This window comes from Ursus americanus, chromosome 1 (genome assembly GCF_024610735.1).
Source record: "Ursus americanus isolate L20-20 chromosome 1, mUrsAme1.1.p, whole genome shotgun sequence".
In the NCBI taxonomy this organism is placed as follows: domain Eukaryota; kingdom Metazoa; phylum Chordata; class Mammalia; order Carnivora; family Ursidae; genus Ursus; species Ursus americanus.
This window is the reverse complement of record NC_142127.1, coordinates 70,642,002-70,661,731: the sequence shown is the minus strand read 5'-3', so window position 1 is coordinate 70,661,731 and position 19,730 is coordinate 70,642,002. Positions and strand designations below refer to the sequence as shown.

Sequence of the window (19,730 nt, the reverse complement as noted above, 5' to 3'; positions counted from 1 at the left end):
ACTGACCTAATGTAAGACCTAAAACTATAAAAGTTCTAGAGAATAAAAAGGAAAATCTTTGTGATTTTAGGTTAGGCAAAAATTTCTTAGATATGACACAAATGGTATGACCCAAAAATTTAAAAACTGACAAGTTGGATTTCATCAAAATATGAAACTTCTGCTCTTTGAAAAAATGTGAGAAAACAAGGCGTAAATGGAAGAAAAAAATATGTAAAGTACTTAGAATATTTGCACATATACAAAAAGTATGAATTTTTAATATAAGAATCAACATGAAGAGACACTTCACCTGGTGGATAACCAATAAGCAGATGAAAAGATGCTCAATATTATTAATCACTGGAGAAATGCAAATTACAGCCACAATGATATGCCAGTATACACCAGTTAGAACGGCTAAGACCCAAAGGACTAACAATATCAAGTGCTGGTGAGAATGCAGAGAAAGTGGAACTCTGTATACTACTGATGGAAGACAAGATAGTACAGATTCTTTGGAAAACAGCTGCTGAATAGTCTATTATGTCAAATATGTATTTCCCATAAGATCTAGAATTCCAACTCCTGATAATTAGCCAAGAGGAATAAAAATTCATGTTCATGTGTGAACATTCATATAGGCTTTACTCATAATTGCCAAAATTTACCAACTCAAATGTCCTTCAAGTGGCAAATGGGTAAAAAAAATTGTGCTATATCCATATAACAGAACACAAACAATCGATACACACGACAAGAACTTGGATGAACTTCAAATGCCTTATGCTAAATAAAAGAAGCCAGACTTAAAAATGTTGCATGTTGTATGATTACATTTATAGGATATTCTGGGAAAGACATAACTATAGGAACAGAACAGGTCAGTGGTTGCGAAGGGATGGAGGCGGAGGAAGAGGTTAATGATAAAGAGGCACAAGGGACCTTCCTGAGGTGATAGAAGTGTTCTGTATTTTGATTGTGGTGGTGGTAACATAATTGTAGGTGGTCAAAACTCATAGAACTATACACTAGAAAAAGGGTGAATTTCACTATGTATAACTTAATAAGCCTGACTTCAGAAAAACATAGCTTGACAATGAATACACATTTGAAAAATACCACCTTAGACCAAAAAAATATGGGACTCTGTATAGCATTATCATTTGGCCTAACAGAACCCTCTGTTGAGCCAGTATCTTTCAGCACCATGAACTTACACTTAGCCTACGTTCAGACAATTAAAATCAGACAAGCAAAATGATGCTATGTTTTAATCATAGACATACAGCATTTGCCTTAGCCATGTGACATTCCCTACATTTTAAGCAAAAAGCATTCATGAATTTAATAGTATGCACCAATTTTCCAAATTTAAAAAGCATATTTGAGGACAAACTGACACCAGCAAGTCCTTACCATGCGAAGTGAGCTTTTTAAAAAGATTTTTAGGTTGGACTATTTTTCAAATCACTAGAACCTAGTCACTAAACCACAGATTACCTGCTGGAGTGGTGAACTGTGTTAGAGCTTGGGCTCAGAATTTTCTTCTTTCCCCAACTCTTAAATTACAAGTTCACACATACATGGTAATGGTAATATGAATACTATTTAATTGGGCCAGAAGCCATCAAGGATTGATGGTTATCCTGACATGTGTTGCAGAATTTACTGTCTGGGGTAGGCTAATTCTCCTTAACACTCCAGATATTTCCGGATGACAGTGATACATAATCTTAACACTCTTCAAATTTTGAAACACAAACAGCAATGTTTTAAAGACTGGCTTTTGTTTTATTTTGATAAGAATTGTATTTGTGTCTCTGGCCTTTTTATCTTTTTAGAACCCAGAAAAGAGTATCTTACAGATGAAGTGACAGGTACTAACAGGTACTTAGGAAGCCTAAGTTAGCTTTTTTAAAAACAAAATAAAACAAAACAGCACTGTCAGCAATGATCTCTTTGCCTTCCACAGGCCCATCAGCTCACTCTCAAGGGACTTCCTGGCTAAAATACTCCAAGAATGCCAGGGCCAGAGGCAGTCATGACACAGTGGCAAACAGCGGGTGCTCCACCAGCGGACGCTCCCCAGAAGCAGCCCTGTGCTGCAGTGACCAGAGTGCTCCGCGCTGCGTCCCGCTCAGTGGCTTCTTAGCCTCCCACATCTTTGTATTCAACAAAATAACCCATCTCCTCAGTAAGATACAGAAGGAAATACAGTGAAATATCAACAAATAAAACGTGGAATACCTTGTTTTTAGCTAATTCCTTTTCCAAATTGCATTTTTCTTGCTCTATTTCTTTCTCTGTTTTATTAACCTGCCCAAGGAGGGGAAAAAAAGAAATGGGTCAGTTTGAAAGCAGAGGGCAGGCTCTGCTACAGCAGACACACCCTGCATGTTAATTAATACCTACACTGCAGAGATAGTACATCCTCTCAGAAAAGGGGCCACTCAGGGAGTCTCTGAGGCAGAGCAGACTTCACAAATAGCCCTGAAATTAGAAAGACACGTCTGCATGTCAGACTCTGCTGGTTCCTTCCTAAACAGGAAGACAGAGCTGTTCCCCCTTAACTTCCATTGCCCCACGCCTTCAGGGGAAATCAGCTTTTTAAATCTGACCCCTTCGCTGTCATGAGGATGTGTGAGCTCTTAGTTAATGCTGTAGAAGGGTACTCTGTTTGGCACGGTCTACTTCACATGCTAAAAGCCAGAGACTAGCCGCCTCAAGATTTCTTTACTGGGCAACTCAGAGAAACTGCCTCTGGGCTGTATCTCTTATCTTTTGCACTTTAAATAGTTTTAAAACAAGATCACAACCAGGAGGTCACCTAAGTCTGCTTCTACCTACCTCTTCCTGAAGTCTTTCTTTCTCCTCTAGCAGAGACTTCTTCTCTTGGATTGCTGCCTCCAATTCACCTCGCAATCTTGCAACAGTTGATTCTAGCAGTTCTTTCTGCAATGCTGTCCTCTTCTCAGCGTCCTGTGCTTTCTGGATACAGTGATTATGCTCAAGGATCAAATGGTCCCTGTAAGAGGAGAACAAGGAGACATGAGCGCTAAATAGAGTTCTTTAATAGACTCATGTTCTCTGAGAACATACTGGCCGAGAGCAGTTACCAAAATGTTCTAACAAAACTAGTTCCTTGAGGGCAAAGTCTTTATTTTATCTTTGTGTCTGGCCCAAGAAATGCAGAATTAAATGTTTCCATTAAGGATAAGAAATACAAATGCAAGAACAAAGATACAGAAGAAGTCGCCTATAATTTACTTACAGATGTGCTTGGAGCTGGATTTTCTCATTCTGAACAGTCTGTAGCTCAGTAGTGATACTGGCATGGGCTGCATCCAGGAGTAAGTTTTGTTCTTGAAATGTCTGTGTCATCATTTTCTGCTCTACCTGAGTTTTGGAAGTAATATTAAAAGCTGAGATGCCAGAAAGTCATTTAATAGGGTGCCATTGAAAAATAACTGATCAAAAATACTGAATTAGCTTATGAAAGATAAATTTTTATATAAATAAAACCTCTTTTTAAAGAATTTATTTAAATGTTCAGCTTTCTCTTTGTCCCCCCTCTGACCTGACCACAATTCTATCATTTTATCTATCAGCTCTATCAGCCAACAATGAAGATGCATTACTTACCCAGCCTGCTGCAAAATTTATAAAACTCTTAACATGAACATATTTTTACTATAAAATTCTACTAGGAATATTTTGGTACTTCAAAATTTCAATATGATACATATTTTATTTTAAAAAACAACATCAATGCATGAAAAGTGAAAAGATCTCTTCACTTATACTTCCCTCCCTCCTTTTAAATAATCCCACCCTCCAGGGGCAATCATGTTAATAATTTGGTGTGAAATCTTTTGAAAATATTTGGAATTGCACTCAGATACTGTTACAGAAGAAACACTCTATTGAAATACCTAGAAGATATTGCGGGTTCACTTCCAGACCACCACAATAAAGTTAATAGTACAATAAAGCTAGCCAAATACTTGTGTTTCTCATTGCATATACGAGTTATAGTCTATTAAGTGTGTAGTAGCATTATGTCTTCAAAAACAGTGTACATAATTTAAAAATACTTTATTGCTAAAAAATGCTAACCATCATCTGAGCTTGCAGTGAGTCATAATCTTCTTGCTGGTGGAGGGTCTTGCCTTGGTGTTGATGGCTGCTGACTTATCAGGGTGGTGGTTGCTGAAGGTTAGGGTAGTTGTGACAGTTTCTTAAAATAAGACAACAGTGAAGTTTGCCACATTGATCGACTCTCCCGTTCAGAGCTATTTCTCTGTAGCATGTGATGCTGTTTGGACAGCATTTTACCCACAGTAGAACTTCCTTCAAAATGGGAGTCAATCCTCTCAAGCCCTGCTGCTGCTTTAGCAACTAAGCTTATATAATATTCTAAATGCTTTGTTGTCATTTCAACAATTGCAGCATCTTCACCAGGAGGAGGTTAAGAAACCACTTTCTTTACTCATTCATAAAAAGCAACTCCTCATTCATTCAGGTTTTATCATGAGATTGTACCAATTCAGTCACATCTTCAAGCTCTTCTAATTCTAGTTCTCTTACTATTTCTACTATATCTGCAGGTACTTCCTCCACTGAAGTCTTGAACCCCACAAGGGCATCAATGAGGGCTGAAATCCATTTCTTCAAAATTCCTGTGACTGTTGATGTTTTGGCTTCTTACCATGAATCACAAATGTTCTTAATGGCACCTAGAATGGTGAATCCTTTCCAAAGGTTTTCAACTTCCTTTGCTCAGATCCATCCGCGTAATCACTATCTGTGGCAGCTATAGCTTTGGGAAATAGATTTCTTTAATAAGACTTGAAAACAGAAATTACTCCTTGGTTCATGGATTAAAGAATAGATGTGGCATTAGCAGGCATGAAAACACTGATCTTGTCCATCTGTCAGAACTCTTGGGTGACCAAGTGTGTGGTCAATGAGTACTAAGATTTTGAAAGGAATCTTTTTTCTGAGCAATAGGTCTCAACAGTGGGCTTCAAATTTTCAGTAAATCATGTTGTAACCAGATGTGCTGTCATCCAGGCTTTATTGTTTCATTTATAGAGCACAGGCAGAGTAGATTCAGCATAATTCTTAAGGGTCTTAGTATTTCGAAATGGTCAAGGAACACTGGCTTCGACTTAAAGTCACCAGCTGCATTAGCCCCAAAGAGGCAGCTTGGCTCTTTCTCTTCAACGAGTTGGCCAAGCAGCAGATGCAGAGATGAAGATTTTTGTGAAGACCCTGACCCTCACTCTGACCCTGTAGATTGTGCCCAGTGATACCATTTAGAATGTCAAAGCCAAGGGGAACCTTGGTGGCTCAGTTGGTTAAGTGTCTGATTCTTGATTTCAACTCAAGTCATGACCTCAGGGTCATGAGATTGAGCCCTGTGTCAGGACTCTGTGCTGAGTGTGGAGCCTGCTTTAGATTTTCTCTCTGGGACACCTGAGTGGCTCAGTTGGTTAAGCATCTGCCTTTAGCTCAGGTCATGATCCGAGAGTCACAGGATGGAGCCCCATGTTGGGCTCCCTACTCAGCAGGGGTCTGCTTCTCCCTCCTCTGCCCCTCCTCTCACTCTTGCTCTCTCTCGCTCAGTCTCTCTCTCAAATAAAATCTTAAAAAAAATTCTCTCTCCCTCTGCCCCTCCCCTGCTCTCTCTTAAAAACAACAACAACGACGACAACAACCAAAACCCATCAAAGCCAAAATCCAAGACAAGGAGGGCATCCCCCCGACCAGCGGTATCTGATTTTTTCAGGCTAGAGGATGGCTGCACTCTCCGAGACTACAATATCCAGAAAGAGTTCACCCTGTACTGGGTGTTTTGTCTGTGGGGGGCTGCATCATTGCATCATCGAGCCTTCCCTCCTCTAGTTGACCCAGAAATACAACTGTGATGAGATTACCTGCTCCAAGTGTTACACCTGCCCACAGCCCCGCACCATCAACTGCTGCCAGAAGCACAGCCACACCAACAACCTGTGCCCCAAGAGGATGGTCAACTAAGGCCCTTCCATCAGCTTTTCTTTCACCCACAGGGCAGCCTCCTGCCCTAGCCCATGGCCCTGCAGCTTCAATAAAGTTTCCCTTACATTGTGTGGGAGGGGAAAAAAAAAAAAAAAAGAAAGGGCATGTTTTGAAGCCAGGCATTGACTTCTCCTCTCTAGCTATGAAAATTCTAAATGGCATCTTCCAATGGCATCTGTTGTTTACTGTAGCCACCTCCATTAATTATCTTCTAGATCTTCCGGAGAACTTGCTGCAGCTTTTACATCAGCACTTGCTTCACCTTGCACTTTTATGTTATGGAGACGGCTTCTGTCCTTAAACCTCATCAACTGCCCTGCTAGCTTCCAACTTTTCTTCTGCAGCTTCCTCACCTCTCTCAGCCTTCGTGGAATTAAAGAGAGTGAGGGTCTTGCTCTGGATTAGGCTTTGGTTTAAGGGAATGTTGTAGATGGACTGATCTTCTATCCAGACCACTAAAGCTTTCTCCATATCAGCAGTAAGGCTGTTGTGCTTTTTCAGTCATGTGTTCAGTGGAGTAGCATTTTTAATTTCCTTCAACAGCTTTTCCTTTGCCTTCACAATGTGGCTAAATGTTTGGTGCAAGAGGCCTATCTTGGCTTTTGACATGTCCTCTTCACTAAGTTTAATCATTTCTCGCTTTTGATTTATAATGAAAGATGTGAAACACTTCCTTTTACCTGAGCACTTAGAGACCACTGTTGGGATTGTTACCTGGCTTGATTTCGATTATTGCTGGGTCTCAGGAAATAAGAGGTCTGAGAAGAGGGAGAGATATGGGGCAGAGACAGTCAAAGCAGCCAGAACACACACAACATTTATTAAGTTTGCCATCTTCTATGGGCATGGTTTGTGGTGCCTCAAAACAATTACAATAATACATCAAAGATCACAGATCACAGATCACCAGAACAAAAATAATAATGAAAAAGTCTGAAATGCTGTGAGAAGTACCAAAATGTGACAAAGAGACATAAAATGTGCAACTGCTGTTGACAAATGGCACCAACGGACCTGCTAGATGCAGGATTGCCACAAAACCTTAAACTTGTAAAAAATGCAACTATCTGCAAAGCACAAAACAATGTATGTCTGTAATTATTTTGCAAAATTTATTTTCTCCGGCTCACCATTATGGACTTCTCAAAACAGAACATTTTTAGACACATCCTTTCTACCTACAACTTATAAAGCTTTTGCAAGTATAGTACATATTAACAATTACTCTGTAAACATATTTTAAAACACTTTTATCTTAACAATACTTGATTGCAAAGCAAACCTTCACACCTTTGGAAAATAAAATCCCATTTGTGTAACATTCCAAAGTTTTAAAATGTTTGTGACAGTGTTACTTACATATGTCACATTATTCTACTAAATTGTTAGTCTGAAAGGAGAGATTTTGTCTTGTTCACCACTATAACCCCATCTAGACCTAGCATCATACCTGCACAGAGTAAACACTAAGTGCTTGTTGAATTAATGAAAAATATTTATTATCTGTTATGTGCAGTGGTAAACACCATGGGAAATAGCAAACATGTATAAGACGACGTCCCCAGTTCTAGGAAGCTCACAATGTTATCCAGGAAATGAGCCACACATATAAACTGCTACAGCACACGAAATAGAGAGGCAGCATAATGTAACAATTAAAAGCATTGACTCTGGAGTCAGACCTTGGTTTCAATTCAGCTTATCCCCCTTACTAGGTAGATGACTTCAAGCAAGTTGATATACATCCTAAACCTCATTTTCCTTATTTATAATATGAGGATAAAAAATAGTCTTCTACATACTGGCTGCTAGAATTACAGGAGGTAATATATGTAAAATTATTAGTATAATGCTTGGTATATAGTAAGTATGCTCCAAAAAAAGTGAACTATTATTATGAGAGTCTGTTTAGTGTCCTAAGAGTACGAGTTAACAGAGAAAACTCATTCTCTCTGGTTTGAGTGAGCAAGCTTCCTGGTTAATTTGAGTCTTAAAAGAATGAACAGAATTTCAAACAGCTGAAGATGAAATAAAGACCATTCTCAGAAGAAAAAATGGCATAAGCAAAATGGGAAAGCACAGGTGTTTGAGGAAATGGTAAGTATTTGGGACAGGTAATTACTTTTCTTAAAGTAATGGTATTTGAGAAAAAAACCATTAAGAAAGGACTGAATATAAGGCTAAACAACCTCTCTGATGAAAATTGAAAACTACTAATCAAAAAATAAAATAATTCATTAAATTTCTTGGAACTATTAAAATATTTTATATAGCCACTTGGTCATACACATTTCCTAATTTCCTAGCCAAGGACTTTTCTTGTGATTCTATCAGAAATTGACTACTATTAAATGAATACCTGCAGAATGGCTTGATGGTCAGCAATAATTCTGGCATTTTCCATATTAACGGTCTCAAGCATGCTGTTCAGCTCTGAACACTTTCTAGTCAGCTGGTCATTCGAAACCTAAGATGATATGTACAGTAAATCACAGATCTCTCCAGTAAATATTTTTACTTACCATATTTTTAAAGATGGCATAGTATCTCACTCTGTATGTGAACCTAATTTATTTAGCTTATCTCCAACTGATATTTCATTAGGTAATACTTTCAAATATTAGGAGTCAACACCCTACATAATTCTAAATCAAAAGGAGAAATTTGTTCATCTGATGGAGCAACTGAAGCGTTCAACGGCTTACTGACCTCCTGTTCACAATTTTAAACACTGGTGAGGCAGAGCAAGATATCTACAGAATGGACGTAACAATGCAGATGCCTAGCCAATATTACAGAAATTAATTCCCAAAATTAGATGAGCATTCAGAATTGTTAGCTAATAATACAGACTGTCTAAGCTCTTTCACCACCAATTACAGTATCCATAAAAGCAAAATATAGATAACTGTACCATTTCACAAGACAGATTACCCAAAATAAAACAAAAATCTTTTGTGGAACAAATCTATCACATAATTCTCTTGTCTTTTTGATATTTGAAATTTTTATTCCTGAGGAAAACATTTATCTTATTTATCAGTTATTTTTGCAAAGTGTATTTGCCAAGGATCTTTTTTTTTTAAAGTAGGCTCAACGCCCAGCGTGGAGCCAAATAGAGGGCTTGAACTCATGACCCTGAGATCAAGACCTGAGCTAAGATCAGGAGTCGGATGCTCAACAGACTGAGCCACCCAGGCACCCCAAGGATCTTATCTTTGCATGAACAAGTTCTTCAAGGATGGGGACAAATAAGTCTATAGGATCAATTAAAAAAAAAAACTCAAAAAAATGATAACAAGAAAGTAAAGAAACTAAAGAAATGAAAAACTATGTGGAAAGCATAAGTGGTAGTATAGTAAAGAAGTAATGAACATGTTCAGGGACATTTTAAAATTAGAACCAGATGTATAAACTATTCACCAAGGAATACCTAGGGGTAAGACAGATATGAACTCTGATCCTTGAAAAGAAATAGTTAATATTCTTTGGAACCAGAATGCCTGAGCTCAAATTTTAACTCTGCCATTTATTAGCTATGTTATTAAACCTCTCTGTATATCAACTTCCTTATCTTTAAAATGAGAATAATAACTTCCTATAGTAGTGCTATTGCAAGCATTACAATTTGTTAGTAACATAAGGTGCTTACAATTATGCCTGGAACATAGAATGGGTTTGGTCAACGTTAATTACTACTACCATAGGAAGAGTAGTAGTTATTTTTATTATTTTATAAAATAACACATTTATTTTCTATTTTCTTTATCATAAAGAGAGCACAGCAACATTGATTCCAACATCAAAGTAATCAAATTGTACTAACAAAAAGTTCTTTTAAGTGATTAATACTATTATCATTGATCCTATGAGAAATAACTTGTTTGCCTGCATACACACACACACACACACACACACACACACATCAGCTAAATTTGGCAACCACCATCCCACAGAAAATAATTACACATAACTCTAAAATCCAGCAAGCACTCATTATGTTCCTACTGTGCTGTTTGTTATTAAAGGTACAAAGAAAGTGTAAGCATAACCCATGGCACTGAACTGCTTAGAAGTTCATAGGTGGAGATGAAAGCTATGTATTTAATGAGTAAATTATAAAGCAAACAGGCAAAGTGTAAATTAGTGCATGATTTAGCAGTACATCTCATATACTTATGTGTCATAGGAGATTTGGTGAAATGGGAAATGTAGTTAATGGGATAATGGTTCATAGATGAAACAGATTTTATGAAAAAAAAATTTGGATGGCAATGGTATGAATTTATACATTTAGAATCAATCTTGATTCTTGGTTTTTTAATTGAAAAAATTATGTAACATGTAAACACAAAAATGGTTGCTTTTTGTGATGGGGGAAAGGACGGTTTCTTCAATAAATGGTATTGGGAAAACTGGACAGGTGCATGCAAAAGAAAGAAACGAGACCATTATCTTGTACCATACATAACAATTAATTCAAATGAATTGAAGACTTGAACATAAGACCTGAAACCATAAGACTTCTAGAAGAAAACATAGGTAATTTTCTTGGTCTCACACCAAAAGCAAAAATAAACAAGTGGGATTATATCAAACTAAAAAGCTTCTGCACAGCAAAGGAAACCATCAAAAAAATGAGAAGGCAACCTACTAAATGGGAGAAAATATTGGCAAACATACATTAATATCATATATCTAATAAGGGGTAAATATCCAAATTATATATAAAGAACTTTTACAACTCAGTAGCTTAAAAAAATCTGATTAAAAAATGAGCCAAAGATCTGAACAGACATTTTTCAAAGAAGACATACAGTTGGCCAACAGGCACATGAGATGCTCAACATCACTCATCACCAGGAAATACAAGTCAAAACCACAACGAGATATCACCTCGCACTTATTAGAATGGTTATTACCAAAAAGACAAGAAATAACAAGTATTGGAGAGGATGTGGAGAGAAAGGAATGCTTTACACTGTTGAAGGGAACATAAATTGATACAGCCACTGTGGAAAACAGTACCGAGGTTTCTCGAAAAGTTAAAACTAGAACTACCATATGATCCAGCAATTCCACTTCAGAGTATTCATCTGAAGAAAACAAAACACTCAAACACTCAAAAAGATATCTGCAACCCTACATTCACCGCAGCATTATTTACAATAGACAAGATATGGAAATAACCTGTCCATCGATAGAGGAAGGGATAAAGAAAACGTGGTGTGTGTGTATATACATAGATATAGATACTATTCAGCCACACAAAAAAAATTTACTCTTGCCATTTGCAACAACATGGATGGACCCTGAATGCATGCTAAATGAAATATGTCAACCAGAGGAAGAAAATATCATATAATCCCACTTATATGTGGAATCTTAAAAAAAACTAAAAACAAAAAACAATACCAAGTTCACAGATACACAGTGGGTGCCAGAGGCAGGAGGTATAAGGGATGGGAGAAAGTGGTGACAGGGGTCAAAAAGTATAAACTTTAGTTATAAAATAAATGAGTTATGGGGATGTACAGCATGATGACTATAGTTTATACTGTATTGCATATTTGAAAGTGGTTAAGAGAGTCAATCTTAAAAGTACTCAACACAAGAAAAAAAATTTTTGTAACCATATATGGTGATGGATGTTAACTAGAATTATTGACCATTTTGCAATGTATACAAATACTGAATCATTATGGTGTACACCTGAAATATGTTATATGCTGATTATACCTATGGTGACGGTCTGAATTAATACAATCAGGGTTAATCTTTGTTCTTAGTTCCTCATTAAACAAAATTAACATCGAAAAACTATAGAAATGATAAGATCTACCTGTGCTTTTTCTGATGTTTCATGAAGGGATACTATTTCAGACCTCAAATATGCATTTTCTTCGTGTTCCTTGTTGAAAGACATCTGCACATTCTGTAAGAGCAAAAACAATAAGTTCTCTCTTTTTTTACATGTGAGAGCTATTACGAATAGCTCTATCAAAATAGCTATTCTGTATTTTGGCTGCTATGAGTTCAAGTTCTTTCTTTCTTTTTTTAATGTTCAATTAGCATCAGTAGTTTTTGATGTAGTGTTCAAAGATTCATTAGTTGTGTATAACACCCACTGCTCTAGTACTAATGATAAATATATAGGTAAGTGTCTCATAAAGAATTTTTTAAAATCTTGCTATCTCAACTCTCAAACTTCTCTTTTAAAATAAATTATAAAAACTGTTTATTAAAAATGTTTTCATATGGAGTTTCAAACTGGAAAGAATTTGCCTAAAACCGTAATGTAAAAATTTAACTAGCATCCTCAAGTCAAGAAAGTTCTGCTAAGATGAATATTTGTTCGTTTATATTATATATAATTTTTTCCCTAAGCAGTTAGGATTTTTTGTGATTTCAAAGAAACACATTAAAAGATCTTTTAAAGTTTTAAGTAGGTGAAGATGTTTTCATCAAGGAATACCTGGGTGTGAAGCAAAAGAAAACACCTTTGCTCTAAAAAGAATCAAACAAACAAACAGGTGACAGGTGTGAATTGTGGGTTAGGCTTTCCCTAACAGGTAGTTACTGAAATGGGGAGGGCAAAGTGCGAGTCCTCTCCCTATGGAGAGAGGACCACTCTTCTATTGTCCCAGGAGAAGTATCTCAAGGCTTTAACATCACCTACCACAAGATGAGATAGAACCCAGAAAAAGTATTCCAAGCAGGATCTACACATTAAGGTTGATTTAGAAATGTATTAAGATACAAAAGTGGTAATAGTTCTTTTTTTTCCCATTTTTTATTGTGGTAACATATAAATAACATAAAATTTCCCATTTTAATCATTTCTAAGTGTACAGTTCACTTAAAAATATTTAAGGGCTAAGTTCAGTGGCGTTAAGTATATTCACACTGTTGTGCAACCAATGCTACCAAAAAGTAGTTACTATTTCTTATATTTCATAAAAAACTTTATAACAATTATTTTTCAATAAGGGTAAGATGCAAATTCATCTCATAATTTTTGCTCATTCATCTTTTTTTCGAACCGTAATAACCTGCCTGAAATGATTTCCTAATACCCAGCTGACAACAGGTCTGAATGTACGACTCATTTACGCTGCAACTTTTTTCTAATAAAGACTTCAGGAGAATCAGAACAAGTGTAAACCTACACGAGTGAGGAAATATTACTTAGTGAAGAGAGGAAAGAACATCTCTGAACTCTACAACCTCAAAACTTACCTTATTTTCTTCAACCAACTTGGAAATGAGCTCATCTCTAGAAACTAAAAACAAAGAGTCCACATAACTATGGTAATAACTTACTATAATGACATTGAAATCACACAGTATCTTCTCCCTGAGAAGCTTGCTTTCTTTTTTACCCCAGTCTGTATGTTGTGTAAATAAGGCGAATCCAAGTATTTCGACCATGTTTTTATAGACTGGAAACTAAGTCATGAAATTATCAAGAACACAGTCCAATCACGTGCTATAGTAAATGAGGTCATATTTTACTCCAGGCATAGAGGCTGATGCGTCTGAGGGATTTTCACCTGGAGAGGCACCTGACCAAAAGCTTTGTGTTGGAATACTCTAACAGAGGCTCAATAAGGAAGAGGAAATCAGTTTAGCAGCTGTGCAGTAACCAAAGCACAAAACAATGAAAGCTGGCTCTAAGGGAAGGATGATGGGGATGCAGAGGGAAACCACACTCCGGAAATAACAAGCAGGGAGAACTGTCCGGACTTGGCGGCTGGCTAGCGGGGTAAAGGCAATAGATGAGTCAAGGAGAAGATCTAGTGTCCAGATTTAAGCAACAGAGTGGGTGGCAGACTCTTCAACTAAATAGGGAATACAGGACAAGGAGAAGTTTCAGGGGATAAAATGAGTAAGAATGATTGCAATATTTAAGTATTCACTGTGTGTCTTGAGGTATCTATAAGGCATCCATATATAGATGCTTAGTTGGCAGTAAGATACCATCTGGAGCTCAGAAAGATGATTTTATGTGAGGGAAAAAAAAGATCTGAAACCACCCAGAGAGTATATACAGTGAAAATAAAACCAAAGACAGAAAGAGGGGAACAGTGTGGCATTGTATACTAGTAGCCCAAAGTAAACTTTTCTGAGAATGACGTTTTGGTTTCATGAAAAATTCATAAAGATTTATTAATTTTATTTCACTTATATATTCTAAAGCCAGAAAATTACAAAACACATAAAAACTCACATTTTATGTAGGATAGAGTCAGAAAAACTATACTTTTTGAACATATAGATCCAAGACTCATTTTAAATAGAGTAAAAGCTAATTTAAAATATGTCAAGGATAAAAAAGATAATTATATGATTTTTAAAAATTCCAGTAATCAAAGTGAGAATGAAAGGGGAGTGTTTATCTTACTTGGGAGAACAATTTCATCACTTTAGTGTGTGTGTATAAAAGTTTATTGCTAATAATTACATTTTTAAATTCATTAAAGCAAATATCTAGAGGCATTCCTTTTATTAATTAGTTAGCATTACTGTGTGTACCTTAAAGTAATCAAATTGCATGCATGTAAACAGTCTGTTATTCAATATGAAGCATATAGTTGGTATTCAGACAGGCTTCCTTTTCCTCGTGTTAGTTTTAATTACTGCTGTGTAATTTCCATCTTTTAAATGGTCTTCCACATATTCTTTACAAAATTCAAAACTAAAGCATTAGTCCAATGAGAAGGTAACATTAAAAAAATTACTACTATAATAGAAAGATCTGTGTTTTAGTCCCAGCTATCCTATTTGTCGTGGGTCCTTGGATACAGACCTTTTTATTCTTCAATAGAATGGGGTATATTTTCTTATCTTTCTCACAAGGTTGTAAGGTCAAATGAGATAATGTGGCAGCACCATAAAATATATTTATTTTTTCTAGCCACACAATCACAGGAAGATGGAAAATTAGCTTGGGGCACTATCAGTGAGACCGCCACAGATAATTCACTACTCAACAACTATAAGGAAAAACAGTACTTTCTGTTAAAAGCAATAGAACAAAACACTGAACAGATTACTCTTTGCTCCCTGTTTTTTATAGTTTTCATTTCCTTGCCCTCACTACAGCCAGAGCATAGAAGGCGCACTGGCAGGAGCATGGGAGTTAGAAGATACAGGTTCAGGTCTCACTTCACCATTTATTCGCTTTAACTTTGGGAAGTACGGGTAGTTTAGTGTGTTACATGAGATGGTTTGTGTGAAACCTCTAGGTAAACCATGAAGTGCTACTCATGTGAAGCACTGCACTGTGATCCCTATATTTGATACTGGCTGAAAACTGCTTTACAACTGTATATTACCAACAGTAAACACGACAAGGGCTGATGGGTTGGAAGAACCACGACTGAACAACGTGGGATCACGACTAGATTCATCCATGTCTTAGCTCAATCACCTGTAAGGACTCTGTTTACTCCTCTGCAAAATGAGGACATTAAGCTCTAAGGTAACTTACAACCATCCATTGCTACAAATACAGGTCAATAGACTGACAACCTGAAAAATGGAGAGTCTGATATGATAAGTGGTTAGAATCAGGTTAGCAAGTATTAAAGGCCTTATTTCCTTATTAATGTCCTTTTATCCAAAAGTCCATCTAGATTTCTAGAAACCCAATGTCCCCAAGTCCACAAACACTTAAATAAACCTGAGAAAGAATTTAAATAGAGAATAGTTTACAGTTAAGAGGATCAAATTCTATTTTATTACCAACTTTTTTTTTTTCAGTGCCACAGACAAAAAGGCAATCAATTTTTTACATTCGGTCCTGTGGTAAATCTCAGTAACAATGGCCTCTTCAAGAATTTTGGATCTTAAGAGTTTTGCATGAAATCTCAAAAAAACTAACAGAAATGTAATTTTTAGCATCTATTTTCATACTTAGATCAGACTTGAGCTGTGAGATTGAAGTCTCCAACTCTCCTTTTTTCTGTTGCTCCTGCGCCAGTAGTTCCTGGGTGGTCTGTATAGAGCTGCGTAGGGCAACGCAGTTTTGCTGTAAAATCTGCACCTGAAATGTGTAAGAAAAACTTTCCGTAAGGTCAAGATTTCTACCAAACTACCTTAGAGCACACATGTAAGGCAGATTTCCCATCTTAACATCACTGGAGGGAGAAGGGGAGTTTCTATGTTAAAGATCTCAGCAGGGTGCAGTGTTTTACAGTGGGACCTTCCCACAGAACTTTCTGTGCACTCTCCAACACAACACGCACCAGTCACAAGTAACTGTTGAGTACTTGAAGCGTGGCCAGAGTGTGTGAGGAATTGAATTTTTTTTAATTTAAGCTACTTTAAAGAGCCGTATGTGGCTAGTAGCTACCATATTGGTAGCACAAGTTATAGCAATAAAGGATCATTTATAAATTCCTTAAGTAGGGGTGCTTAGGTGGCTCAGTTGGTTAAGTGTCTGCCTTAGGCTCAGGTCGTGATCCCAGGGTCCTGGGATCGAGTCCTACATCGGGCCCCTTACTCAGAGGGAGCCTGCTTCTCCCTCTCCCTCTGCCTGCTGCTCCTCTTTGTGTTCTCTGTCAAATAAATAAATATCTTTAAAAAACAAAACAAAAACATAAATTCCTTAAGTAGAATCTTTTTTATAGTTTTATTATAAAGGACGGCCATTGGTTAAAATAAAGATTATGTAATCCAAACATAGGTATTAGAATTTGGAACTAATTGCCTTGAATACTTAGAACTGAATTGTCTAAATTACATGTAGGTATTTCAAATAATAATACAGGCAAAAATTTAATAAATCTAGAGAAAATTAGCAAAACTTAAGACTTATAGGTAAAATATCAGCTTTCTCTTTTGGTTTCACTTCCTTGACATAAGGAGAGAAAGATCTACCTGTTTCCGTTCCACCTCCACTGTTGATTCCATTTCTTGTATTTTGAATAGCATGGCTGATGCAGATTTCTCAAGAGATTCCCTTAGGTGCTTCTCCTGAGACAGTTGTCTCCTTAGCTACAGAACAAGTTGCAGTTAGGCAAGACCAAGGGAACACGACAGCAGTTTGCCAAAGATCAAACTCAGCATGAAAAGTTTACCAGACATGCCATCTCACCCCCATTCTTCGTTCATTAATGACTACTCAGAAACAAGCTTGTGTTTCTCCCTGTGGGATAAACTACTAAGAAATGAAGACTCAAATCTGTTGCCCTTGTCTTCCCATTGTGTAAGTTTTTTTTCCAAAACTGTGGGTCAAGACACGTTAGTAAGTTGCAATCAGCACTTCAAAAGGGGAAAAAAAATAAAGATCCTTTACGTCTCTGGTTAAGTTAATTCATGGACAGCACTGGAGGAGATAATGCTAAGTGAAATAAGTCAAGCAGAAAAAGACAATTATCATATGGTTTCTCTCATCTATGGAACATAAGAACTAAGAAGATTGGTAGGGGAAGAAAGGGATAAAGAAAGGGGGGGTAATCAGAAGGGGGAATGAAGCATGAGAGACTATGGACTCTGAGAAACAAACTGAGGGCTTCAGAGGGGATGGGGGTGAGGGAAAGTGATAGACTGGTGATGGGTAGTAAGGAGGGCACGTATTGCATGGTGCACTGGGTGTTATACACAACTAATGAATCATCGAACTTTACATCAGAAACCAGGGATGTACTGTATGGTGACTAACATAATATAATAAAAAAATATTATTAAAAAAAGAAAAAGAGAAAAAATATCAGCGCACACAGCATGTAATAGGGTAAGTAATGCTTCATGAAATGTTTGTGTATATAATTTATGTATGGTGTTACAGTAAAAAATGGATGTCTCACAATAGACTTGTCAAAAAGAAGGCTGAAAAACAGTAATATCACACCTCAGTATATATGTACTTTCTGTATTTTCTTTCATTTTTAACTTCTATTTTTCTTTGATTACTTCATCTCCCTATTTTTTTTTTAAATAATTTTTATCCCATAGGATTATAAACAAACCTTTGAAAGCTGTTCCAATTCTGCTTTGAAGGTCTAAAGAAATAATGAAGAAACTGTTAAGTAGTGGATAAAACTACCACTCAAGAATTGGGGTACACTGGGGCGCCTGGGTGGCACAGCGGTTAAGCGTCTGCCTTTGGCTCAGGGCGTGATCCCGGCATTATGGGATCGAGCCCCACATCAGGCTCCTCCGCTATGAGCCTGCTTCTTTCTCTTCCACTCCCCCTGCTTGTGTTCCCTCTCTCGCTGGCTGTCTCTATCTCTGTCAAATAAATAAATAAAATCTTTAAAAAAAAAAAAAAGAATTGGGGTACACTAACCTTGTTTCTCTTAAGAAATGACGATCAGTTAGATAAAGATATAAAAAAGAATCTCTTTTCTCATGAGGTAAAGAGATCCTTCCAAACTTAAATGGGAATTGCAGGATACTATCCCTTTTATGAAGTGATGTTAACTTGAAAGAAATTCTGTTTTTAAGCCCCAGTGAAGATGACATAAAAGGACACTTTATAGCTCTTTTCCTTAATTGTACATACATATTTTACATATGTTTTCTCTATACATATATATTTTACATGTGTTTTCTCTATGGATGATATATGTTTAAAAACTTTTTAAAAAGTTGAAAGACATGAAGTGTGTTGGCATGAAACTGTTACACGAAAGCCCATTTTGCAAATGTTCTATTTTTAATCATACCTCTAATAACAAAGTTTGAGGTTTTTCCAGTTTTTCACTATTCTAAATATTGTTCTGCTGAACATGCCTGTGAATAAATCTTTCTTTGCATTTCTATTTCCTTATGATAGATTCCTACAAGAGGAATCACTAGGTTAAAGGTTTAATAATGTTTAGACTTTCGATAAATTTGGTATATAATCTTCCTTCCAATTTTAGTCTATCAGTAGTATTAGAATAAATCCCATCAGTACTATGTATTGTTGCTTTCTTAAATCTTTGCTAATAAATTAAAAACAACACATCTTGACAGCTTTTCATTTCTTTGGTTACTAATGAGATTAAACATTTTTCTAATATGGTTATTAGCTCTATATATTTTCTGAGCTATTACATATTTTTTTGAATTGTTCGTTGACCACTGTTTTTTGGGGGTTGTTGTTTTTGTTGTTGTTTTAGTCGCTTTCAAGTTCTTTAAAAGGAAAGATTATTAACTCTATCTAGTTTTGCTAGGTTTTACTAGTTTTGTTTTTTGCCCTTTTTTTTTTTTTTAGAATTTTTAATTCTTATTTGTTCAAATCTATTGAACTTTTTATGATTCTGTTCCTTCAAGTTTAGAAATTCCTTCCTCATCCTTTCTCATCATTATAAGTATTACAATTTTATTTCAGGATGAACCATAGTTTTTATTTTTGGCTGTATTAATAATCTAATACTATCTACAGTATCAGATTATAATTACTTTGTAATACAGAGTAGCTTACTATATTTTTCTAAGCTCTGGATCAAATTGTATAATATAATGTCCTTGAGATACGATTTAAACCTTTATAGAGGAATCTTTGATAATTATACTACTGAGGTATTTATTTTTGAAGCATTATTAAAAGCAACCAGTTTTATGTTTATCAGAACCAGATTTTATATATATTTCCTACCTCTTAGGAAGATATATACCACATTTATTCTGTCTTTATATAGCCCCCTTATATGGGCTGAATTGTATTCCCCAAAAATATAACGTTGCAGCTCTAA

General features: G+C 36.2%; 1 protein-coding gene across 1 annotated transcript in view; it reads right to left on the bottom strand.

The window, feature by feature from the left end:
- Window positions 1–19,730, bottom strand: part of CCDC150 (coiled-coil domain containing 150) — an 81,202-nt gene that overhangs the window by 47,741 nt on the left and 13,731 nt on the right. The window contains exons 6-13 of the mRNA XM_045806376.2: window positions 16,927–17,043; window positions 15,961–16,090; window positions 13,282–13,325; window positions 11,885–11,977; window positions 8,402–8,509; window positions 3,254–3,378; window positions 2,830–3,007; window positions 2,230–2,298 (exon numbers count right to left, since the gene is read on the bottom strand). Coding sequence (XP_045662332.2) covers window positions 2,230–2,298; window positions 2,830–3,007; window positions 3,254–3,378; window positions 8,402–8,509; window positions 11,885–11,977; window positions 13,282–13,325; window positions 15,961–16,090; window positions 16,927–17,043 — 864 coding nt within the window. The remainder of the gene's footprint in view (window positions 1–2,229; window positions 2,299–2,829; window positions 3,008–3,253; window positions 3,379–8,401; window positions 8,510–11,884; window positions 11,978–13,281; window positions 13,326–15,960; window positions 16,091–16,926; window positions 17,044–19,730) is intronic.